A 25,352-nucleotide genomic window follows, 5' to 3' on the forward strand; every position below is an offset into this window, starting at 1 on the left:
TGGTGAAACCCTGTCTTTACTAAAACTACAAAAATTAGCCGGGCCTAGTGGCGCACACCTGTAGTCCCAGCTACTCAGGAGGCTGAGGCAGGAGAAGCACTCGAACACGGGAGATGGAGCTTACGGTGAGCCGAGATCGCACCATTGCACTTCAGCCTGGGCGACAGAGCAAGACTCGGTCTCAAAACAAAAAACAGAAAATGTGGCCTTTGTATCATGAAAGTTGGGAAGAAGTTTCTTACTTAGCTGTGACTAAGTTTTAACTAAAAATATAGCATTTTGCTTACCTTTTAGGTTTATTAATTTGGTGAGAAACTACAAGAATCCCAATCTGACCATTTCCTTCAGTGCTGAACGAAGTATTGAAGATGAACTAAATCGTGAAAGTGACAGTGATATCTTCACCGTTGTAATTAGCTATGCCATCATGTTCCTATATATTTCCCTAGCCTTGGGGCACATCAAAAGCTGTCGCAGGCTTCTGGTAAGTGGGGGATATGTATATGTTAGAGGTTAACAGCAGTGCACAGTGTAACGTCATGTTTTTGCCTCTTTATTCTTAATCCATTATGTTTAAAACTGCCGTAAATTCCCCCATGTTTTAATTGTATGTAACATTTCTGTTGCCTACATCTGTTTTCTTCAGTTCCAGCTTTCTGGTTTATCTTAAAGTTTATTTCACATAATCCAGTTTTTTCTTATTTGTCCAGTCCATCACCTAAGAATGCAAATGCATAACATGTTGCCTGGGCAGACCCAGAAATGTTTACAAGTCCTCTCTGAAACACAGAAGTGTAGTTTTAACTCTTGGTTTGATACAGCCCTGTAAAGTAAAAAGGAGGACCTTTTAGTAACAAGTGGGACAGACAGCCCTGTAACTAACTGGTGATTGTGTCTTTGTCGCCCGTCTCAGGTGGATTCGAAGATCTCACTAGGCATCGCGGGCATCCTGATCGTGCTGAGCTCGGTGGCTTGCTCCTTGGGCATCTTCAGCTACATTGGGTTGCCCTTGACCCTCATTGTGATTGAAGTCATCCCGTTCCTGGTGCTGGCTGTTGGAGTGGACAACATCTTCATTCTGGTGCAGGCCTACCAGGTATACTTCCGTATTCTCACGGGGCTCAGCATCTGTCCAAGTTTCGGGGTGTGAATGGCTGCTGGGCTCCGCATTCGTGAATGTGGCCTGTGAGGGTGTTTTGTTTCCTTTCCTTGTGTGGCTCATCGGTCTTCCTGACTTGCTGTGGACATCTTAGGACCAAGAATTTCACCCCGCTTTTTGGTTGATGAAATAGTAGAAATAAAGTAAGAATTTTGTTTTAAATTGTATCTTTAAATAGTGTCTTTTAATAGTATCTTTTCATTTTAAATAGTATGTGTACAAGAAGGGCTAACACACTTTCGGAAAATATTTTGGGTACGACTGCTATTGAAATGATTTTCAGCACAGTATAGAATGTTAGATTCATTTTGCTCAAAGGTGCCACTAAAAAGGCAAAAGGTCAACACGTGTCCAGCTGCTGTAGAAGGTGGTCTCAGTCATCCTGTAGATCCGACCTGGGCGGAGACTCAGTGCACGTGAGAGTGATGGTCAGTGGTCCAGTCCCCTGCCGCCCATGTATTTTCCTGATAGTGCGGCTCAGCTTTCCCTTTAGTTTCTCACGTGGTACCTAGCTGCGCAGTGTAGAAATACTCTGAGTGAATTAACATGAGAACATTGGAGTCCCCCACCGAAGTTTATATGCTTAGAAGACACTGCTAATCATCTGCTAATCATTTATCTTTACCCTTGAGTTAACACAAGGCAGCAAGAAGTGGTGTTGTTATTGAGAAATTTTAATGTTGCTTTTTTTTTTTTTTTTTTTTAAAGAGAGATGAACGTCTTCAAGGGGAAACCCTGGATCAGCAACTGGGCAGGGTCCTAGGAGAAGTGGCTCCCAGTATGTTCCTGTCATCCTTTTCTGAGACTGTAGCATTTTTCTTAGGTAATTATGCTTTCAATCCTACCAGTCCTATAGTTCACGGAGCCTGGAGAAAGAAGGAGCTGGGTATCTGAACATGTCCCTTTGTGTTGCCTCTATTTTTTTTTTTTTTTTCCTTTTTTCTCTTCTCCAAGATAGAGTCTCACTCTGCCACCCAAGCTGGAGTGCAGTGGTGTAATCTCAGTTCACTGCAGCTTCCGCCTCCCGGGTTCAAGCGATTTTCCTGCCTCAGCCTCCCAAATAGCTGAGATTAAAGGCACGCACCACCACACCCAGTTAATTTTTTGCATTTTTTAGTAGAGACAGGGTTTCCCCTGTTGGCCAGGCTGGTCCTGAACTCCCAACCTCAGGTGATCCACCTGCCTCGGCCTCCCAAAGTGCTGAGATTACAGGCGTGAGCGCCCGTGCTCAGCCTGTGTTGTCTCCTTTTTAAAGCTTTGTTCTGCACTAGGAAAGTACCACTGAATGGACCACAGAACAATTGGCAGCAATATCTTAGGTGTGATTTTGCAAGTGGCTTCCTTCTCATTTAACTGTCAGGACAGCAGTGATGTTGGGGTTCAGGGTGAAAGAGACCTAGAGTTCATCTTGCCACTTTCCCCTTTTGGTAGCCACTGGGAATGTTGATAGTTGAAAATAGCATCCTTGAGTAGCTACCGAATCCTTCTCCACATGACACTCTAAGCAGCAGCTCCCAAATCCACAGGCACTCGCTTACAAGATGTTTGCCATTGTTTTCAAAGGCAGTCTTTCTCTTCTCTGCACACAACTCATTGGGGAAGCAGCCTTGTTAATGACCAGAAGCTCTTGATTCACCACATTACAAGGAGCCAGAATAAGCTGGAACAAAGTCAGCACTTCTATGTTTCTTTCACATAGAGGATCATCAAATAGACTCACTGGGGGGCTGTCTGCCCCATCTCTGAAGTGTAGTAAGAGCAAAATGACTCTGTCCACTATAGAGGAGGCTGGACTGGAATCACTCAGTCCAAAGAAGACCGTCCACAGGCCACAAACTGCAGTGCCTACGTGGCTGCAAGGTCAGCTTAATCAGGGCCATTGTAAGGTCATCGTAGGTGGTAGTCTCAACACAGATACAACGCTAGCTTGTTGTTCTTCATTTCCACAAAGCCATGTGCTTTTGAAACCTGTAGCCCTGTAGTTCCTTTTGACAAACACAGGTGCAGGAAAAAAAAAAAAAAAAACTTTCTTTTTTTCACTTCTATTATAAGAAAACCAGTGCAAGTGTGATGATAATAGCAGCAGAAACTGTGCCTCAAGGTTGGAGTGACCTTGGGACAGTAGGAATGAGTAGGGATTGTGGCAGCCCAAGTACACGTGTCCTGTCTGAAAAGAGTTCTGTGTGGCCAACCCAGTGCTACAAGGTCTGTTTTGTTGTTGTTGTTGTTGTTGTTTTTCTTCCAAGAAAAGCTGTGAATCTAGATTTTTTGTGTAAAATGTCATTGTTAAATATTGGCAACTTATTAAAAAAAAGTTTTTAAATCTTAAGATGGGTTGATAGAGTGTGGACTGAATAGGAACCATCTGATTCATGGGCTGCCAGTTTGCACTTTCCATGTCTTACCCTCAGGCCTTTGATCCTCACTCGACTGTCAATTATCTCTTAACTAAACTGGGAGGCTAATAGTGTTGATGTAATAAATGGAAAATACTGTCCCTTTTGTACAGTGAAGCATAGAAGGTACTATAAGAAATGGCCTTTATTAGTGGCTCTCAAATTTTAATGTGCATGAATTTGCCGTGAACCTGAGTATAGTAGAATTGGGGTTGAATTCCTGTCATTACTTAGCTAGGATGGGGCTCCCGAAATGGGCTGGTGCTGAGTGCGTTGTGAAAAGCACTGGCTTATTGCCTCCTGTCCCAGTTCTGGTGTAACACCCAGCCGCAGCTTGCCTTTTCACGCATTTGGCCTGTGCTGGCGCCTTGTCTCTGTACACGCACTGAACATAAGACCTGCAGAGAGCCCCTGCTGGAAACAGAAGTGACGCAGAGCCCTTCTCTCCCGGCAGGAGCAATGTCCGTGATGCCAGCCGTGCACACGTTCTCTCTCTTTGCGGGACTGGCAGTCTTCATTGACTTTCTTCTGCAGATTACCTGTTTCGTGAGTCTCTTGGGGTTAGACATTAATCGTCAAGAGGTAAGTTGGTGCCAGGATTATAGTCTATTTAATTTGAGTCTCGAATCTAGAGGAAGCAGCTAGCAGGTATAACCTTTGTTCCCCTCTGTGCCCTCAGAAAAATCGGCTAGACATCTTTTGCTGTGTCAGAGGTGCTGAAGATGGAACAAGCGTCCAGGCCTCAGAGAGCTGTTTGTTTCGCTTCTTCAAAAACTCCTATTCTCCACTTCTGCTAAAGGACTGGATGAGACCAATTGTGGTATGCGCTTCTCTGTGGCTTTTCTCTTTCCTCTCACTGAAACAGATGATCACACGCCTTCTAAGAAGTCAAGCAGCCTGGGAAGGAGATTCTTACAGCTGTTAAATATATCTTAAAAAAAAAAAAAAGCAAAAGCAAATATGGAACAGTAGATAAAATGTTTTGCCCATGAGCTTTTATCAGTCCATATAAACAAGAGTTTTCTTTAAGTTTTTTATTTTGAAATAGTTTCAGATTCACAGAAAGTTGCAAAGAAACTTTTATTTTTCCTTTAATGATGAGGAAATAGAAGCCAAGACAGGTGAAGTGGTTTGCCCCAAGTCACTAAGCCCATAAGTGGCAGAGTCAGGATTTGCACCCAGGAACTTGGACTCTGGGTGCTGTGTTCTCACCCACTGCCCTGTATTCCCTACTAACCTGTCATTTAAGCTTTTCCATTTAAAAAAAATCCTGCTTTTTGTGTGTGCTTAAGATTTTATTTCTGGTCGTAAGCTTATTATACTAAGCAGTCTCTGTCTTGTGATTCATTTGTTGTTCCAGATAGCAGTATTTGTGGGTGTTCTGTCATTCAGCATCGCAGTCCTGAACAAAGTAGATATTGGATTGGATCAGTTTCTTTCGATGCCAGATGTAAGATGACTTCCTTTTCTTTTTTAACTTCTTTAGCTGATGATGAATACATTTTTCAAAACATGCATGTGGGTGTTTCAAGCAGGTGCCTGCTTCTAACTGCGAATGGTAACAGGGTTTCCAGGGTTAGGAGAACTGCCCCGTGCACTGCCAGTGTGGGCTGCTTGGCATTCTCACTGAGGCCCTCTGGGCACAGCTGCAGAACACGAACAACCAGTCTTATGAGGTTACTTTAGGAGGTGCTCTCCTGATTGTGGGGCTAGTAGGAGGGGCACCCTGCGGCCCTGGGGACAAGACTGGCAGTGTTAGGAATCATGAGTCCAGCTGGAGGCATCTCAGCCAGCAGCCTCCTGGCACCCTCCTGTTCTCTGTGATCCTCACTTTGCTTGGTTACTATCAGAGTATTGTCACTCTCTCCTATTCTTTGTCTTTCAGGACTCCTACGTAGTGGATTATTTCAAATCCATGAGTCAGTACCTGCATGCGGGTCCACCTGTGTACTTTGTCCTGGAGGAAGGGCACGACTACACTTCTCCCAAGGGGCAGAACATGGTGTGCGGTGGCATGGGCTGCAACAACGATTCCCTGGTGCAGCAGATATTTAATGCGGCGCAGCTGGACAACTAGTCAGTACTGCCTCGTCTTGTACTTCAGAAGCAGTGGGGGGGCTCTCAGCCAGGCCATCAGCTCAGGCCTGAAATGTCTCACTGAAAATAGACTTTCTTGGAAAAGTTGTTTTTACGCAAAATGTACGTTAAATCTGACTTTACCTTAACAAAACCTTTGAAAGGACTAATTTACCACCTAATACTTGGAAGGTTGTTTTCATTAAGTGCTCATGTAGTTTTTCTTTTGACTGTTAGCAGCATAAAGTGTAGAAAAGGAAGTTAAGTTTTAAGAAAAGTACTGAAACTGAAGACTTCCTCCCTGTGGAGCAGGTCAGTAACCCTGTCCCTCCTCTCTAGTACCCGGATAGGCTTCGCCCCCTCGTCCTGGATCGACGATTATTTCGACTGGGTGAAGCCGCAGTCATCTTGCTGTCGAGTGGACAATATCACTGACCAGTTCTGCAATGCTTCAGGTGCTTTCATCTCCTTTACCAAATCCTTCCCTTTTTTGCTGAAAAATTTTCAAATTATCGTTTAAAAATCATTTGCATCGTGCCTCAATTTATACCTATTTGTATATCAAAGGTGGGTCTCCCTCCCTGTGTCATCGTTCCTTTCCTCAGTCATTCATTCTGAAATTGTCACGTCATTCCTGGCTCAGACAGCTGCCCTTGGGGCTGAACAAGGGTTCCTGGCTCAGGCAGCCGCCTCAGGGCTGAACAAGGCCCACGTCTTGGGAGTGTGGTTTCCAGATGAGGTTTTTCATCCTGTCCTGACTCCAGCGATTGCCTCTCAGGATTGGTACCTGGCCTTAGCTTCTCAGAGGAGGGCTTTGCTTTTCTTTATCCCTTTGCCCTATGGTTTTATAGGAGCATCGAGGTTGCCCTGGAATTTTCTTAATAAAAACATGGACGCCCTGGGCTCTGACCAGTCAAGGCTATCCTTGAAGGAGGTGACCTATTTCAGGGCAAAAACGATGCAAAGTATGCCTAAGATGAAAATGGTATTTCAGATCATTAAACTATGAAACTGACATATGGCTGAAGCTTTTCGATAAGGGGAAAGATTATCCCTCAGTAGTAAGGAAAATAATTGGTAGTTGAGAAAGTAATGCCCCTGTCAGTATTTTTAAATGTGTTACCAAAAATCTGGAGACCTGTTCTTCTAACAGTCCCCCCTGCATGTCTCCACCAGTGGTTGACCCCGCCTGCGTCCGCTGCAGGCCTCTGACTCCGGAGGGCAAACAGAGGCCTCAGGGTGGAGACTTCATGAGATTCCTGCCCATGTTCCTTTCGGATAACCCTAACCCCAAGTGTGGCAAAGGGTAAGTGCTACTGCCACTGCAGATAAGCATCCACTGCAACTTCAATTTGCAATAGAAAACTAGGAGAGGACTGGGCTAAAACAGTTGCATGGGAACATCCTCTTCTCTGCCCCACCCTGTCCTGGTCCTTTGGTGGAAGCAGGGAAACCGAAAACACCTTTTTAAGAAAATGCCTCAGGCTGGGCACGGTGGCTCACCGAGGCGGGCGGATCACGAGGTCAGGAGATCGAGACCATCCTGGCTAACACGGTGAAACCCCATCTCTATTTAAAAAATACAAAAAAACCAGCCTGGCGTGGTGGTAGGCGCCTGTAGTCCCAGCTACTCGGGAGGCTGAGGCAGGAGAATGGCGTGAACCTGGGAGGCGGAGCTTGCAGTGAGCAGAGATGGCACCACTGCACTCCAGCCTGGGTGACAGAGCGAGACTCCGTCTCAAAAACAAAAAAAAAAAGAAAATGCCTCATAGTGTTCAACCGATTGTATCTTAGCATGGCATTCACATCTCATGCTCTCCCTGTGTCCTACCCCCACGCGGGCATGAGAATGAACGCAGATTCCTGTGCACATTCCGAGCGGGGGTGATGGGGAGAACGGCCTGCTGGTGATCCAGGCCTGAGGGAACTCAGCCTGTTCAGTTGTGCTGATGGCAGCTGCGGCGTCATCTTAGCTTTGGTAACGTTATCCCACGTTAAGGTTGCGATTCTTTTAGCCTTGTCATGGTCCTTGCCAGCCCATCCGTGTATGGTGTTATGTGCTATCTCACTCCCCCATCCAGCCAGGCAGCCAGTTACCCATGGAAGCCAGATATATGGCCCAGAAGTCTCTGGGGTTTGGAAGCTTTGGGAAGCAGAAGATGAGTATCCCCATGTATGTTAGGTAAACCCTGAACTTAGGTTTTTCATAAGAACATACATCTGACCAGAGTCACATCAGCGAATCATTGCTATCATGCATGTGCTTTGAGACCTATTCTAGGTACCATGGCATGACTCCCCCTAGAAGTAAAGTAGAAATGAATCTTGCGTATTGATTTACTCACTGACCGATGCTTTGGCCTACATAAAATAAGCTGAAGTAGATTCTGTTTTTCTGAAGGCAGTAGCCAGCATTCCTGGGGAGCCTCCAGGGTGCCAGCGTCATGCCGGGCACTCCCTGACATTATTCCATTTATCACCACACAGCCTTGCGTAGGTGGTGGTATACCCATTTACAGAAGAGGAGACTGGGGCTCAGAGGAGGTCATTTTGCTCAGGGTTACATGACCAGTAAGTGGCAGGGCCAAAGTTGTTCCCGGGGCCCTTGCCCTTTCCTGCCTGCTGTTACACAACAGGACTGAGTGAACTCTGTACGTTTGATTATACATGAAACTAGGTGGAGAAACGGCAGCTGTGTACCGAAGAACCCAGAGCAATCAAGAAAGCTCATCTGGCCGGGCACAGTAGCTTACGCCTGTAATCCCAGCATTTTGGGAGGCTGAGGCGGGCGGATCACCTGAGGTCAGGAGTTCAAGACTAGCCCGGCCAACATGGCAAAACCCTGTCTCTACCAAAAAAAATACAAAATTAGTCGGGCATGGTGGCAGGTGCCTGTAATCCCAGCTATTCAGGAGGCTGAGGCAGGGAGAATTGTTTGAACCGGAAGGTGGAGGTTGCAGTGAGCTGAGATTATGCCACTGTAATCCAGCCTGGGCTACAGAGCAAGACTGTCTCAAAAAAAAAAAAAAAAAAGCCAGTCTGAGAGAGAACAAGCTAAACCTTTGGTGTTCCCTTATTCGGGGGCCTTCCTCATCGCTGTAATGTACCACTGGGTCTGACCTCAGCCCAGGGTCAGGTGAGTTTGCTTAGTCTCGAGTGCTCAGATTCCGCTGATACTTTGCAAGACCTGGACTCTGACACCCAGGATGCTTTCCTCAGGGGGCATGCTGCCTATAGCTCCGCAGTTAACATCCTCGGCAATGGCACCAGGGTCGGAGCCACGTACTTCATGACCTACCACACTGTGCTGCAGACCTCTGCTGACTTTATTGATGCTCTGAAGAAAGCCCGACTTATAGCCAGTAATGTCACCGAAACCATGGGCATTAATGGCAGTGCCTACCGGGTATTTCCCTACAGGTAAAGCCTGACCTTTTTCAGTGGGGTTTGCCCAGCAAAGGGCCTACACTGGGCGGGAATGGGGAGGGTTCCCTTGGCAAGATGCTGATTTTCAGGTTGGGTTCTGGCCCCCACTTCGTTCCGAGCACAGGGTAATATATTAAAGGAAATGGGTGCTGGGCAAGGGGGTTCAGAATCTAAAGCCTCTCTGAAGGCCTGAGGGCCAGAGACACAGAACTTGATCTCTGTGCTACCACACAGCTGCAAGAGACACACACTGGAAAATGGCTCAAGGCAAGGGGGCGCTTGGAGAGCAGGTGGCTTAGAGCGGGGCCAGGCCCACATCCTTGGCCAGCAATGGACCAGAATCCCCAACTGCTGGTTATTTGGGATGTTGCCTGTTTGTAGACTTTTTATATTGTTAGGGGTTTTTTTTTTTTCCCAGCAAGAAAAGTATTATGTATGACATGCTGAATTTGAAAACTGTAGAAAAGTAGGAGAAACAAGTGATTTATTTTTCCTGCCTGCCCATGATCTTGCTTAAAGCAAGAAGGCCTGGATTTGTTTGGAAGAAGTTAAGAGCCGATTAGCTCCACAAGAAAATAAATGAAAGCATTTTTTCCTCAGGCGTTGCACGGACCCCGCTGAGCCTGAGGTAGTGTCTCAGGATAGATCAGGATTCGTTTTTGTTTTTTTTTTTTGTCCCCCAGAATGCTGTGGAATGCTCTCTGTAAATGTCTATAAAATAGCATAGATTGGGTTTATAAACAAAAACTTTATCAAAAATACACATTTTGCATCACTGCTGGGCCCTTCTCTGGGTGGTCAGTGGCCACGAGAGGTCGCGCGAGTTGCTTTCGATGAGTCTTGTAGACAGCCAGCAAGGTCTTCTGCAAGGGATGTTTCCTGAGGGAGTCTGGCCACTTGGCAGTGGTGACAGGATGAACATGCAGTGTTTGGGAGTGAGAGCGAGCTTTAACGAGGCCTCCCCCCTCCTCTCCAGTGTGTTTTATGTCTTCTACGAACAGTACCTGACCATCATTGACGACACTATCTTCAACCTCGGTGTGTCCCTGGGCGCGATATTTCTGGTGACCATGGTCCTCCTGGGCTGTGAGCTGTGGTCTGCAGTCATCATGTGCGCCACCATCGCCATGGTCTTGGTCAACATGTTTGGAGTTATGTGGCTCTGGGGCATCAGTCTGAACGCTGTGTCCTTGGTCAACCTGGTGATGGTGAGTCCTCGTCCACTCTCAATTTGTCCCTAGCTCCTGTTTCACTTAGGGGAATTGCTGTCTTGGATTCCATGTAAACCCTAAGATGGAAGAAGATACCAAGTCTGGCACTCGCTCTTGGCGCACATGGAGAGGCAGGATGAGTGCTGGATGAGTGCTGGATGGTGGTGGGACAGGGCGTAGAGGGAGCGAGCATTGAGTTGAACATCTGGGAGCATAAGCACATTACAGGGAATTCTGTTCAGTTTTTTCTCTTGTCCCATTCCTTGCGGCTATACTAGTATACCTGATGGTGCCTCTGACCATGGAAATGTGATTTCCTGGCCTAGTTCCGGCCTCTTCCGCCTGTAATTTGTTGTTCTTTAGAGATTGCACAAGCCTGTAGCCTAATGACAGCAGCGTGTTCACTTTTTGCTTAGAAAATTGCAGCCCGCCCCAGGAGCCCTCTGACCAGTGCCTTCTGCCTCCCATGTGGTTGTCAGGTGCTTTTCATCATTAAAGATGAGAGCACTGGAGAATATATTCATGGAAAATAGAACAGGGTATCTGTACTCCCAGATGTGAACCCTGCTTCAGATAGGGGAGCAGCGAGGTCCAAGAAAAGTTGTGACAATGCGCCAGCTCGGTGCAGGTGGGGTGACCTTAAGGCGTTCCAGCAATTTCTCCTGATCAAAACAAACATGCCACAGAAGACCAGGCTTTTGGCTGTGTGTAGAGAGGGCCCCAGAAAGTTCCTGGTACAGTCTAGATTGGTGTGATGGAGGCCTTATAAGTCCAATGGGCTGCTTGGCCTCCTCTAGCACCCAGGGTGCCCTGGTAATTAGCCCCCATCCTGGGAACAGGGTGACTGCCTAGGGTCTTCAACAGGAAGAGAGCCATCATCCTAAAGGCAGCGCTTTATTTCAGAGCTGTGGCATCTCCGTGGAGTTCTGCAGCCACATAACCAGAGCGTTCACGGTGAGCACGAAAGGCAGCCGCGTGGAGCGTGCAGAAGAGGCACTCGCCCACATGGGCAGCTCCGTGAGTACCTACCCTGAGCAGGGCCACGCCAGCAGAGTTGCACCCTGAAGTGTCCTGCTTAGTGACTGAAGAGTCTGGATCCTGTACTTAGAAAGCAGCTCCTAAGGATTGCAAGCTTTCAGGCAATTCATGAATTAGCTGCCACATCATGAACAGAACAGATGTTCTGTAGCACTGTACCTGTCGGTGCGGCTCCTTTTTAGGTGGCAGTGTGCTGAAGCAGGAAAATAACAGAAAAGTTAAACGTGAGGCAGCTGCCAGTCTTTTCCATTTAAAATGCAGGCAGGGGAGCCCGGGCCAGAACCCAGCGTGTGATGTGCGGTTGGTGCCTGGAGAGTCGTCTTGGTTCAACTCTACACCCTGGCTTAGCCTGTCTCTTTACCACTGTAGAAAATACTTGGTAAAGAGTAAAACTAAAACTTTGTTTCATAACACTTTTAAATATTTAAGTTTTCACTTGAGAACATAAAGATACTCAATTTAGAGACACAATGCTGCGTCTATGCAGAATACACAGCTTTTACCTTGGTCATACCTCTCCCCCGGGATCATAAGGCAGAAATAAAATAGTGTTAGGTAGTAGATGATGCTACCTGGGTTCAGTTCCCATTGCTTTGGACCTTGAATATTAAGAAATCCCCATAAGGGCTGGGCACAGTGGCTCATGCCTACGTAATCCCAGCACTTTGGGAGGCCAGCGCGGGCAGACCACTTGAGGCCAGGGGTTCGAGACCAGGCTGGCCAACATGGTGAAACCCCATCTCTACTAAAAATACAAAAATTAGCCGGGCATGGTGGCGCACACCTATAATCCCAGCTACTCGGGAGGCTGAGGCAGAAGAATCACTTGAACCTGGGGGAAATCCTTGTAAAAGTGTTTCAATTACAGGTTGGTAAAAGTGGTGTCTAACACAGTATCTCTTCTTTTAGGTGTTCAGTGGAATCACGCTTACAAAATTTGGAGGGATTGTGGTGTTGGCTTTTGCCAAATCTCAAATTTTCCAGATATTCTACTTCAGGATGTATTTGGCTATGGTCTTACTGGGCGCCACTCACGGATTAATATTTCTCCCTGTCTTACTCAGTTACATAGGTAAGAGTTCTTGTCTTAAAAGGGTGGCATAAGAGGAAGCACATTACTGAAAGGGCATTCTGTCCTGAGGCATTCTTTTCAAGTATTTGAACTCATACTAATGGTCATTTGATAAATGATACTGAGTAAAAAAAAATTCTTCTAAGAGAAAAAACCCATCCAGGGGCTTCATGATGGTACAGACTACTTCACTAGTAAGTTGCTGATGTTTTTTCTGGAGGCCTGGAGCCAGCCCTTGAATGGATCTGAGTGTCAGCAGGTGGGGCAGCTCCTCCCTGCCGCTGAGATGGAGGAGTCCGTCTGGCAGCCGGCTCTCACACCAACAGCGCTGCAGAGCAGCTTTTTATGTCCCTCACGGATTTCCCGTTCTCAGCAAAGTGCTGCCTCTGTTCATCTCGAGACTATTCTTGATCCTTTTACTTCTGTGGCCACTTCACCTTGCACAAAAATGACCCACGGTTGAAAGAACAGTACTGATTTGCTTGACTTAAAGCTTTGTCACTAAATTGGAGCACTGAAGTAAAAGATTAAGAAAATGAGGGGCTTTTTATCATCTCCGGGCAATAGAAAGTAGTTCTATTACAATCTAATACACTAGCTCCTTTTCTTTAAGACAAAAAAAAAAAAAAAAAAAAGAGAGAGAGAGATGAGCACTTTGGAAGGCTGAGAGGGGAGAATCGTTTGAGACCAGCCTAGGCAACATAGTGAGGCCTCCATCTCTACAAAAATACAATTGGTCAGGTGAAGTGGTGTGCGTCTGCAGTCCCACCTACTTGTTAGGCTAAGGCAGGAAGCTTGCTTGAGCCCAGAAGGATGGGTTCAGGATGCAGTGAGTCGTGTTCATACCACTGCACTCCAGCCTGAGGAAGAAAGCAAAGAGCCCCTCTCCAAATGAGAGAGAGAGATGTGGTCTCACTCTGTTGTCCAGGCTGGTCTCAAGCAGTTCTTCTGCCTCAGTCTCCCAAAGTGGAATTACAGGCGTGAGCCACTATGCCCAGCCAACCAGTTCCCTTTCTCCTGCAGAAATAAGAAAAATTATTTTTCTCTCTCATAGGGCCATCAGTAAATAAAGCCAAAAGTTGTGCCACTGAAGAGCGATACAAAGGGACAGAGCGCGAACGACTTCTAAATTTCTAGCCCTCTCGCGGGGCATCCTGACTGAACTGTGTCTAAGGGTCGGTCGGTTTACCACTGGACGGGTGCTGCATCGGCCAGGCCAAGTTGAACACCGGATGGTGCCAACCATCAGGCTCTTTGGCAGCAGCTTTGAACATAGTGCCCGTGAACTCAGGAATGCACAGTTGACTTGGGAAGCAGTATTACTAAATCTGGAGGCAACCACAGGACACTAAACTTCTCCCAGCTTCTTCAGGAAAGAAACCTCATTCTTTAGCAAGCAGGAGGTGACACTAGATGGCTGTGAATGTGATCCACTCACTGACACTCTGTAAAGGCCAATCAATGCACTGTCTCCTTTTAGGAGTAAGCCATCCCACAAGTTCTATACCACATTTTTAGTGATATTTGAGGTTGTAGATACACTTTATAACATTTTATAGTTTAAAGAGCTTTATTAATGCAATAAATTTTGTACACATTTTTATATAAAAAAAAAAAAAACAGCAAGTGATTTCAGAATGTTGTAGGCCTCATTAGAGCTTGGTCTCCAAAAATCTGTTTGAAAAAAGCAACATGTTCTTCACAGTGTTCCCCTAGAAAGGAAGAGATTTAATCGCCAGTTAGCTGTGGCATGAAATGAGGGACAAAGAAAGCATCTCGTAGGTGTGTTTACTGGGTTTTAACTTATTTTTCTTTAATAAAATACATTGTTTTCCTAAGTTTTGGGGTTGCCCTATCTGCTTTGAGAGACAAGTAGAAAAGCTAAATGGAAGAGATTCCATCCTGTCCTTATGGTAACTAAATGCCGTCTTACATTGAGCTAGAAAGAGTTAGACCTACATGTTTCATTAGAGAGTCCTGATCCTTCCCTATCCTAAAGATGTCTTAGGTTGTATAACTATTTGGAGATGAGAATGATCAACCAGGGCCAGGTGCAGTGGCTTATGCCTGTAATCCCAGCACTTTGGAAGGCCGAGGCAAGTGGATCACGAGGTCAGGAGTTCGAGACCAGCCTGGACAATATAGTAAAACCCCATCTCTACTAAAAATACAAAACTTAGCCAGGTGTGGTGGCACCCACCTGTAGTCCCAGCTACTCAGGAGGCTGAGGCAGAAGAATCGCTTGAACCTGGCGGAGGTTGCAGTGAGCCGAGATTGCACCACTGCACTCCAGCCTAGGCAACAGAGCGAGACTCTGTCTTAACGAAAAAAATAAATGAGAATGACCAACCAATGTATACTTCATAAAACTGAAACCTTAACAAGCCCCAGGCCCTTTAAAACACTTAGCCACCATTTGCCGTCTTATTCCTGGCTTCAAAAGATATTCCAAGATCTGCTATAAGAGATGGGCTGTGCCTAATAGGTCCTAAATGTGTCTTGACTCAAAACACACCTTCCTTGGTGAGTTCCAGAGCAGAACTCAGATTCTGTCAGCATACTGAATTCACTCTGCTACAAATAATGGGCCGAGGGCTAGGTGGGCTGGTACCAAATTGTGTTGTTTACAAAAACGCTAACCCAAGAGTCCTCGCCCACCAGCTGCCAGTGCCCTCTGCTACTCTTTGAGGCTATGGTTACTCCAAGTCTTTTCATTGCATTCTCACCTGGTGTGAAATTGGGGCTCCCTCGCAAACGCTGGTTTCGCTGTTCAAAAAACCGGAATATTGTATAGAAAAGCATGTTGTCTTCAGTCTGCTTTGCAGCATCTAAAAATTTTCGTGCAGAAATGTTGTCATGGCCACCAATGCCCCGGATAAACCTTAAGGCAGCTAACACTTGGTGTTTGGAAAGAAGAACTTCTACTATTTCATCATTTGCTGTTGAAAGTCGCTAGGAATAAGGAAGAGAAGTCCAGGTCAGTGCAAACAACAGGAACGGAGTTAGTTTCCATAGTCTAAAACCTCACACATCAGACTTACCTTCAGCATGTCCAGAGATAGCTGATGAGCAGGAGGATAGAAACTCTCTAGGGATAACAGCAGACAAGCCTGAAAAGCATTTTTAGACCTGCTTCAGTTGGAAGGTTAACAGTTAAAATTTTCTGTTTTTAACCACAATGGAAGTAGAAGTCTGGCAATGCATACCAAAGGTTTGGAGTCGCTGAGGACGTGGTACTGCAGGAACTGATGCAGCATATAAAAAAGGTTGTGCTGGACAAGGGTTTTGATAACAAGTTCATGTAGGTAATGCTGAGGACAAAAGTAAAAAGTGAAAGAACACTTCCAAATCATTCAGCTACAACAGACTAGAGGCTCCCCGAGGACTGGCTATTCCAACCAACATAGCAAAAGTGCCACTACAAGAAGTGGTTTCATCATGCAGGTAAAGACCCCAACTTGACATTACACTTCCATTCCAACTAATAAGAATGTTGGGAGAGTCACTCAGCATTCTGAGTCAGGGAGGCAGACCCGTCTTAGCATATGAGTCATCTTCTAAGAGGGACTGTGTCTTTTTTTTTTTTTTTAATTCCTGCTGTTTTAACTTGGGACCAGCTGATTTGAAAGTACCTGTACTGCAATCTGAAACTGGTTAAGAGAACGAATGTATTCCATCAGCACGGCTATCACAAATTTATGAGGCATCTCCTAGGGAGAAAAAAATGTGGTTTTATAAATACCAACGAGGTGCAAAAGGGGCTGCATATAACACTTTATCCAACACCCGCCTTGTTTCCATCTTAAAATGGCCCAGTGTTCATCTTTCACTGGTTTTGCATAAATGGCTCCAGAACCACTTGTCACTGATTATGCTTTAGGCCTGAGTATTAGAAGCCAAACTACCAGCTCTAGGTCCTCACCCAAGGAAACTCCAGTGATTCTAATCACATGAAGTCTCCCATTTTCCTCAACTGCCTTGTTTTGAGCATTCTCAGTCCGGAAGAGGCGGAAAGCTGCAGCCCACCTTCTTTTCCACGAAAGCTGACAGGACGTGGGTGTACACATCCGACTGGTCCAGCACCGCCTGGGTCCGCACCGGCCTCTTGAGGAGCGGGCTGCTTCGGCTCTGCCCTGCTTCCACCGCCTGAAAGAAGAAACCGCAAACTATGACCTTCGGCATCTTAGAGGAAGGGTGCTGTTTACAACTCATCCACAAGGACTGCATTCTTCGATGTGGACCCCAGGATATGAGCGGAACACACTTCTTTCTCTACTTAGATAAAATATTTCCTGCGCTGGCTTGGGGAGGGTCTAGGAAGTCAGAATGGGTCATCTTGAAAACACTCCGATGTTCATGGTAGATGAAACGGAAAAAGCATGTGTCAGAGTTTTCTCTTAAGACACATCATACTTAGCCTCTTGCGATTTTTTAACTTCCTGTCTAAGCTTCTTAATCCTGGACCACGGGCATTTGTTATCTGGCAAAAATGAAATGGCCTGCTGCATCCCTGCTTTATGAAGCCCTGATCCTACAATAAGTGAGGAGCTCCTGCATGGAGTCTCCAGGGATTTTGAAGTGGGAAGCCAGAGCACCACAAGTCCCGAATAGGAAAGCTCTGAGACCTTGACGACCTCACCTGACGTTTGAAAGCAGTTCCGGCTGGGCGCGGTGGCTCATGCCTGTAATCCCTGCACTTTGGGAGGCCAAGGCGGGTGGATCACCTGAGGTCAGGAGTTCCAGATCAGCCTGACTAATATGGAGAAACCCCGTCTCTACTTAAAAAAAAAAAAATTCAAAATTAGCCAGGCGTGGTGGCACATGCCTGTAATCCCAGCTACTCGGGGGAGGCTGAGGCAGGAGAATCACTTGAACCCAGGAGGAGGAGGTTGTGGTGAGCCAAGATCTCGCCATTGCACTCCAGCCTGGGCAACAAGAGCAAAACTCCGTCTCAAAAAAAAAAATAGTTCAGATCCATGCAGATTATGCAATAGCTGTGGGGTGTAGTCTGAGAACCTGCATTTCCAAGAAACTCCAGATGCTGCTCACGTGGCTGGTCATTGGCCCCCACTGCTGAGTCATGTTGTTTATGGAGCCCAGTAGACAGTGCGGGACAGCACAGAAACTGCCATTTGGGATCAGACCTGCTGATTCCCACAGCCCAGAACACCCACGGCAATAGGGTTCAAAAGGACTCAGCCATCCCTCATATCTGACAGGGTGGAAATGGACACTGTCCAGGCAACCGGCCCTCTTCAGTGCCTGTCTCAGACCTCTTACCCTTCCACGAACAGCTGAAGGGGAGTGCAGTTCCGGGGCTTTTGTTGGTTTAAAACCATGTTCAGCCTAGGACTAATCAGATCCTGGAAGTGAAGTAAGTCATTCTCCTTGTCCTAAACTTTTCTTCTTTCTGGCTTCAGGAGGTATGATGTACGAGTAATACAGTGGAAATTGGTGGCGATAAGCCATGGTTACTACCTTCACCACAAACATGCCTGCTAAGTGCTAACACTGAATCGTCACTATCTCAACAGGACGCTATCTCAACAGGAAAGAAAGGTGTGGCAAACAGAAATACTTCGAATCTAATTTACTAAGTCCTCACTCTGGCAAAACAGAAAAATATACAAAATATTGCAAAGCAGAGACTGATTTTTCTCATCTATATATAACAGTAGGCCAAGGATCTACAGGCAAGATCAAACACAGATGGGGGAAAAACAAAAACAGTGAAGGTATGAAGTGAGGTGTGGCCTCCAGCTCATGGGATGCAGGGCCCCTGAATGTCCTACTTCCCCACTCTCCCCCACTATCGCCACCTTGCCCTGTGGCAGGCAGCAAATCTCAGTGACGTTATTCTAATCTGTAGGAAACAATTTTGCATCATAATGACTTAGAAAATACCAGGGAGGGGGTGGGGGAGGGGGACCCTTTGTCACACTCCATGTAACTCACCATCGCGTAACTCTGCTCGGCATCCAAGTACTTTTTATACTCATGGTTGAGTTTATCAAAAACAGTGGCTATCACGGGCAGCGACGCTCTGTCTGACTCACTTAACACTGGAAAGGCACAAGGTTCACACGATCAAACCAACTTCATGTCAGCTTCAGAATTTCCACACATTGCTACGATAAAAACTGATCTCAAAAGGTTACCAACGCAAAAGTACCTTTAAAGGACACTCCAAGAAATGCAGTACTTTAAAGACCTGATACCTAGACGTCATTCGCAACCCCTTTCTGGTTACAGTTAAAAAAAAAAAAAAGCTATAGCAGGCCAGGCTCAGTGGCTCATGCCTCTAATCCCAGCACTTTGGGGAGGCCAAGGCAGAAGGATCACTTAACGCTGGGAGTTTGAGACCAGCCTAGGCAACAAGGCAAGACCCCATCTCTACCAAAACAAAACAAACACCAATAGCACATATTGGTAGGGGATTCTTTTTTTCTCTGGCTTTTTTTTTTTTTGAGACAGGGTATTGCTCTGTTGCCCAGGCTGGAGGTATACTGGCACAGACGGCTCACTGCAGCCTTGTCCTCCCGGCCTCAAGCAATCCTCCCTCTGCAGCCTCTGGAGTAGCTGGGGCCACAGGTGTATACCACCAAATTCAGCTAATTTTTTTTTTTTTTTTTTTTTAAATAGAGACAGGGTTTTGTCCTGTTGTCCAGGCTGGTCTCGAACTCCTAGGCTCAGGCAATCCTTCTGCCTCATGCTCCCAGAGTGCTGGGATTATAAGCATGAGCCACCATGCCTGGCCTCAGTAGGGGATGCTTAAAGAAGACACATGCAGTGACGTGGCTTGGATTTTGAAAGAGGTGTGTGTGAAGGCCAGGGGCGGTGGCCCACTCCCCTCCTGTGTGCCCACTTTCATTCAGAACCATCCCATTTATTGTTCTTTTCTCTACAAGTATCTCTACAAGTCATCTTTCCATTTAGCAGCCTTTCCTAGGGGGTCACATAGCCACCCCTCACACAAAGAATGAGGCTATGGATTACAGACAAGGCACAACAATCTGGCCCACATCCCGATAAAAAGTGTTGGGCAGCACAGGCCTCATACCAGAACCAGACGAAGGGGGAAGGATTCAACTTACTCTGTGAACAGACAGACAGGATGACCATCTTGCATTCTTTTCTCTGGAGGAGAAAGTCCATCAATCTTCCTTTGTCTGGTAAGAGATTTACTATGGGCTCAAGTTTCACTTGGAGGTTCCAGAGGTAACCTGGATTTTAAAGAGGCAGCAAATAGAACAGTATGATGCAAACCATAACAAAAGCCCAAAAGTGGTTCCCCTAAACATCTACAGGGCAGGTGGCGATAAATGTAGCTTTTTCTTCCTAACCAAAGCAGAGCCAAGCCATTCAAGAACATGTCTACAACAGAAGGACTGATGGCCGAACTACTGCACACTTGGCTGATTCTTTCCAAGTAACCTCTGCATTCAGGGGCACATCAGTGGTGTAGCTCCCTAGTCCTTAATGCCAAACAGGGCCTTCCCTAGACCTAGTCCCTCTTTTAATGTTTAAAATAGAAAAAGATGTCAACAATGTGGCATCAACTTCAGTCCTGTGCTTTGGTTTCTCTACAACGACTCATTAGTTTAAAATGTAACTCCAGAGGCTCTCAATGGAACATCATTCATCCATTCATCGACCCATAAATGTACTGACCACCCACACTGCCAGCATCTGGTGTGGCCTTTCCCAACTGGAGTTCTGCAGAATGAAGTGCCACATAAAAAATCATCTGGGTGATCCCTTTTTCAGTTGTCCCAAGGCAGGTGCAGAGCAGCTGTACAGGAAAACACCAGCAAGATGCACAGGACAGAAATGACTTCATTACATACAGTGGATGCTTAGAGCATCAGGGCTAATTCTCTCCTCAAGAATTCTTAGGAATTCCAGAGGAAAGGCACGAAAATACACAGAGGATTAAAGAGTAACATAGGAAATTCTCTAATACCAGCCTGGCAAGGTATTAGAGACACAGGTTAGGGCAACATGGCAAGACCCTATTTCTAAAAAAAAAAAAAAATTATAGGCCGGCCATGGTGGCTCACACCTGTAATCCCAGCACTTTGGGAAGCTAAGGTGGGCAGATCACGAGGTCAGGAGATCGATACCATCCTAGCCAACATGGTGAAACCCCTTACCTATTAAAAATACAAAAATTAGCTGGGTGTGGTAGTGCATGCCTGTAATCCCAGCTACTGGGGAGGCTGAAGCAGGAGAATCGTTTGAACCCAGGAGTCAGAGGTTGCAGTGAGCCAAGACGGTGCCACTGCACTCCAGCCTGGCGACAAAGCGAGTTTTTGTCTCAAAATTATTATTATTATAATAAATTAACTGGGTGTGATGGTGTGCGCCTGTAGGCCCAGCTACTCGGGAGGCTAAAGTAGGAGGATCGCCTGAGCCCAGGAGCTCAAGGCTGCAGTAAGCTGAGATAGCACTACTGCGCTCCAGGCTGGGTGACAGAGCAAGACCCTGCCTTAAAAAAGTAAGATTTCTCTAATAAACAGATTACCCAGGAAGAGACAACCAATAGGCTGAGGAGGCTTCGTCAGCAAGGCCAGGAAGAGGAGCACACCTGGGCTCGTGCAGAACAGAAAAGGGCATGGACACCGGAGGGAAGGTCGATGGGAGAAACGAAGGGAGACAGGCTGGGGTGGAGTCTGGCTTTCCAGAATGGGCTTAAGCACGAGAATGGCATTCTTAGTTGTTGCTTTATTAAAAGTAGTATATGTTCTTGATAAAATGCACATATAGTAGAAAACAGTATAAAGTGAAAAAAAAAATCACATTCCCAAGGTTGAAAGGAGTAGAAAACAGTATAAAGTGAAAAAAAAAATCACATTCCCAAGGTTGAAAGGAGGGGTCATTTCTCAGAGATTCACCTTGAAAATGTCCCTGGCTACAACTGGGATCCAAAGTCAACAAGCACCATGTTCTAACACGACAACTGTCCCGCTGACCTACCTTGGCTTGCACTGATAATGATGTCAGGTTGAAAGACAATCCAGGATGAAGAATCCACATGTTATAGGAAATTCTAAACCAGGAAAAGACGAAAACAAAAGGCAAAACCAGTTTCCATTAGCACACGCCCCTGCCCCCCATGTGCTGAGTCCACGCTAAACACGGGGCCCCTGGACAGTCAGGGAAGCTGGCTGCGGGGTGGCTCCCAGAGCGTTATTCACAGCTGCCCAGAGGAGGGCTTCAGGACCACTCTGTAAGGGTGACCACTTGCCCTGTTGTGCACGGTGCCAACGCCTTAGTAAAGGATACAGAGTTTACACGGAACAGGAGACTGGCTGGTCACGGCAGCAGGACCTACAAATTGAGAAGACGTAAGTGCGATGCAGCCAGAAAGCGCTGCGAATGCTGGTGCTTACGACGCAAAAGTCAGTACCTTTTAATGTCGTGACAAAATGTTCATTCAGCTGTAGTTAAGGAAGAAATGAACTGTTCCATCTCACTGATAGCACATACGGGGAGGAAGGGGGAAGGAGTTGAAAACAATCCAGGAAAATCTCACCAAGAAAAAGAAAGCACATCAAGGCTTCAATCACTGTGGTTTGGGTTTTTTTAAATAACCAAAGATGACTCATGATCATTTACAGATGCACATTAAGGAACTGAGAAATTTACGTGGAGGATTCAAAATCAAATACCCAGATCATCCACGGAGAATGTTTCAAATAAATGTGGCTTGTAGCTTACCGCAGCTTAATTATCTTTTTTTTTTTTTTGAGGTGGAGACTCGTTCTATCGCCCAGGTTGGAGTGCACTGGTGCGATCTTGGCTCACTGCAACCTCCGCCTCCCAGGTTCAAGAGATTCTCCTTCCTCAGCCTCCCAAGTAGCTGAGATTACAGGCATGTGCCACCACACCCAGCTAACTTTTTTGTGTTCTTAGTAGAGATGGGGTTTCACCATGTTGGCCAGGCTGGTCTTGAATTTCTGACCTCAAGTGATCCATCCACCTTGGCCTCCCAAAGTCCTGGGATTATAGGCGTGAGCCACCGTGCCCGGCCTTTTTTTTTTTAAAGACAGATAGGGTGTTGCTCTGCTGTCCAGGCTTGAGTGCAGTAGTTGATCATAGCCCACTACAACCTCGAACTCCTTGGCTCAAGTGATCCTCCTGCCTCAGCCTTCAGAGTAGCTAGGACTAAAGGCACGTGACCACTGGAACAGAGCTGCTAACTTTTTTCTTTTCTTTTTTTTTTTTGGAAAGACAAGGTCTCTCTATGTTGCCCAGGCTGGTCTCAAAGTCCTGGGCTTAAGTGATCTGGCCACCTCAGCCTCCCGATGTGCTGGGATTATAGGCATGAGCCACTGCGCCCAGCCACTTAATTATCTAAATAATTAGCTTGATTATCCATTGCTTAGAGTAGGTCCAGGCACAGTGAACTCGTCTGGGAAGCAGACCCCCAAAACCTCACATGGCGGGAACCCTTAGCAACCAGTTAGGCAGCCCCACAAGCTAACCATGACTCCTGGTTCTGTTCCAATTACCCAGGTGCAATCAAGGCAGGTTTCAATCAGCTGGTCAGAGAAAAGGTCATTGTGAACAGACCGCCCAAGGCCAGGAAAAAGCCCAGGCAGAGAAGCTTTGGCGAAGAACACTCGCACTTTGGACCTAAGGGTCAAGGTCTGCACCGAGTGCACAGCCCTCATCTTTGTGTGGCTGACCTGCACACTGTCAGGTGAGAGCTTTCGTTTCCAAGGCCCCCCAGATGATCCTAATATGTAGTCAGATTGAGACCCACTGTTCTAATAGGCCCAAAACAAAAAGAAAAAGGGTGGCTGACTCTTCCCAGAAGTGCTGCTTATATCTGTCTAAACAGGCCCATTCAATTCCTGAGCACGCCCACCCAGTGGCAGCACAGTGGGCAAGACACACGGATGCATCAACCTGCCAGGGTTCACAGCCCAGCAGGAAATGAAAGTCACTAACCTCTGAAAATGCTCTGCAGCCCAAACTACCTAGATCCCCAGACCCTCGGTGGATTCCTGACTTCCTCCTATTGATCTCTGCACTGGCTATTACTGTGACCCGGCCTCGCATCTGTTCCATTATAACCAGATGGTTGGAACCTGATGCCTCCTAACTGGTCCTGTACCACTGGAACAGAGCTAAAGGTTCTAAGCCAGGGGTGTCCAATGTTTTGGCTTCCCTGGGCCACATTAGGAAGAAGAAGAATGGTCTTAGGCCACACATAAAATACACTAACATAACTAACGTAGCTGATAAACTTAAAAGAAAATCATTAAAAAACTTCATAATGTTTTAAGAAAGTTGAAGAATTTGTGTTGGGCTGCACTCAAAGCTGTCCTGGGCTGCATGTGGCCCACAGGCCATGGGTTGGACAGGCTTGTTCTAAATGTTTAGTTTTTTCCCCAATTCACCGGCAGTTACGTTCATGCCAAGTGGGCAGCAGACACAAGACAATCACTTGGCAAAGTCTGTTCTTTCAACGCTAACATTATGTACAGAGGAAGAGGAAGCAGCTCGAGAGAACACAGGAGACCAAAAGACCTCACCAAATGTCTGTTAAGAACCAGCTCCTTCCTCCAACTGTGCCAGAAAGTAACTTAGCTTTTGGCTGATCCAGCAAGACAGGGCAGTCAGGCTGACGATGCTGCTCTTGCTAAACTTTCAGCCAGAGCCCAATTCTGAATCTCCTGGGTGAAAGGTACAAGGAAATCCTGACTGCAGGCTGGGTCAACCGCCCGATGCTGTCTGACAAAGAATAAAATATTAGTACCAGGGTTCCAAGTGTGAGCACCTGACTACGTCTTGTACACTGAAACCTCAGACTAGCCAACTCTGCACTCCAATCTCCTTCAAAAGAGAGCCGGGAGACTGCTGGGAGGGACAGGCACAGCAGACAGACCCTGTGGGAACGCAGTGAGAAGGCGGCCATCTGCAAGGAGGCCTGCAAGCAGGGAGGCCCCAGAAGAAAGCAAACCCGCAGACATCTTGAACTTCCAGCCACCAGAACTGAGAGAAAATAACGTTCTATTTTAGGAAAAAAAAAAGAGAGAGAGAGAGAGTTGAATATTCTTTCAGTTCTGTGTTAAAATCAATTACACTGGGAAAAGGCAAAATGAAGCAAATAAATGACTTTCCCTTTTCCTGAATTCCTGGCCTCCACTCTTCTGACTTCCCAACCCCACCTCCTCTCCAGGCAGGAGGACTGATTTGGGTAAGCCTAAAAGCCACAGCCAAAGCACTTACTGTGACTGTCAGTCCCAAAGAATGCAATATTCATCATCACTGTCACACGGAATGTGAGCAAGAGAAAAGTGATCCCAGGTTAAAGTAACAAGCATACAGCCAAAGTTAATTTCAGCGTTACAGAGCTCAGGCAAACAGAAAACGTTATGGACATATTCAGTATTAAAACATCTTTCACCATCAATGAGTAATCAAAACTATCCATTCTACAGCTCAGGTAAGATAAATTATTTCCTCCCAAGGGAGATTCATCTATCTTAGAAAATGCTTTTTTCACAACATAACTTTAGCTTATACGATCAGTAGTAGTTGCATTTTTTAAAAAATTAGAACAGGCTGGTCACGGTGGCTCACACTTGTAATCCTAGCACTTTGGGAGACTGACGCAGGCGGATCATCTGAGGTCAGGAGTTCAAGACTAGTCTAGCCAACATGGTAAAACCCCATCTCTATCAAACATAAAAAAATTTGGGCCAGGCGTGGTGGCTCATGCCTGTAATTCCAGCACTTTGAGAGGCCAAAGCGGGCAGATCACTTGAGACCAGAAGTTCAAGACCAGCCTGGCCAACATGGTGAAACCCCATCTCTACTAAAAATACAAAAAAATTAGCTGGGCGTGGTGGCGCATGCCTGTAATCCCAGCTACTTAGGAGGCTGAGGCAGGAGAATCACTTGAACCTTATCTCCCCTCACAAGTATTTAAGCAACTGAATACTTGGTTCAATTGCTTGAAT

The 25,352-nt window shown here is 46.3% G+C and overlaps 2 protein-coding genes across 3 annotated transcripts in view; one reads left to right on the top strand and one right to left on the bottom strand.

Moving 5' to 3' along the window:
* NPC1 (NPC intracellular cholesterol transporter 1) overlaps positions 1-14,216 on the top strand; it is a 54,755-nt gene extending 40,539 nt beyond the window's left edge. For both annotated transcript variants that reach the window (XM_037982439.2, XM_037982440.2), the window contains exons 12-25: positions 295-484; positions 914-1,096; positions 1,868-1,982; positions 4,010-4,137; positions 4,235-4,375; positions 4,916-5,005; positions 5,441-5,631; positions 5,971-6,086; positions 6,808-6,937; positions 8,851-9,051; positions 10,034-10,265; positions 11,172-11,285; positions 12,216-12,378; positions 13,433-14,216. In XM_037982439.2, coding sequence (XP_037838367.2) covers positions 295-484; positions 914-1,096; positions 1,868-1,982; positions 4,010-4,137; positions 4,235-4,375; positions 4,916-5,005; positions 5,441-5,631; positions 5,971-6,086; positions 6,808-6,937; positions 8,851-9,051; positions 10,034-10,265; positions 11,172-11,285; positions 12,216-12,378; positions 13,433-13,515 — 2,077 coding nt within the window. In that variant the 3' untranslated portion in view covers positions 13,516-14,216. The remainder of the gene's footprint in view (positions 1-294; positions 485-913; positions 1,097-1,867; positions 1,983-4,009; positions 4,138-4,234; positions 4,376-4,915; positions 5,006-5,440; positions 5,632-5,970; positions 6,087-6,807; positions 6,938-8,850; positions 9,052-10,033; positions 10,266-11,171; positions 11,286-12,215; positions 12,379-13,432) is intronic.
* Positions 13,983-25,352, bottom strand: part of RMC1 (regulator of MON1-CCZ1) — a 28,669-nt gene continuing 17,299 nt past the window's right edge. The window contains exons 11-20 of the mRNA XM_007974455.3: positions 21,664-21,708; positions 21,355-21,408; positions 19,473-19,601; positions 18,334-18,440; positions 16,405-16,524; positions 16,011-16,088; positions 15,585-15,689; positions 15,420-15,488; positions 15,105-15,330; positions 13,983-14,090 (exon numbers count right to left, since the gene is read on the bottom strand). Of these exons, the coding sequence (XP_007972646.2) occupies positions 14,011-14,090; positions 15,105-15,330; positions 15,420-15,488; positions 15,585-15,689; positions 16,011-16,088; positions 16,405-16,524; positions 18,334-18,440; positions 19,473-19,601; positions 21,355-21,408; positions 21,664-21,708 (1,013 nt within the window). The 3' untranslated portion in view covers positions 13,983-14,010. The remainder of the gene's footprint in view (positions 14,091-15,104; positions 15,331-15,419; positions 15,489-15,584; positions 15,690-16,010; positions 16,089-16,404; positions 16,525-18,333; positions 18,441-19,472; positions 19,602-21,354; positions 21,409-21,663; positions 21,709-25,352) is intronic.

The sequence above is a fragment of the Chlorocebus sabaeus genome, chromosome 18, assembly GCF_047675955.1.
Source record: "Chlorocebus sabaeus isolate Y175 chromosome 18, mChlSab1.0.hap1, whole genome shotgun sequence".
NCBI classification, from domain to species: Eukaryota; Metazoa; Chordata; class Mammalia; order Primates; family Cercopithecidae; genus Chlorocebus; species Chlorocebus sabaeus.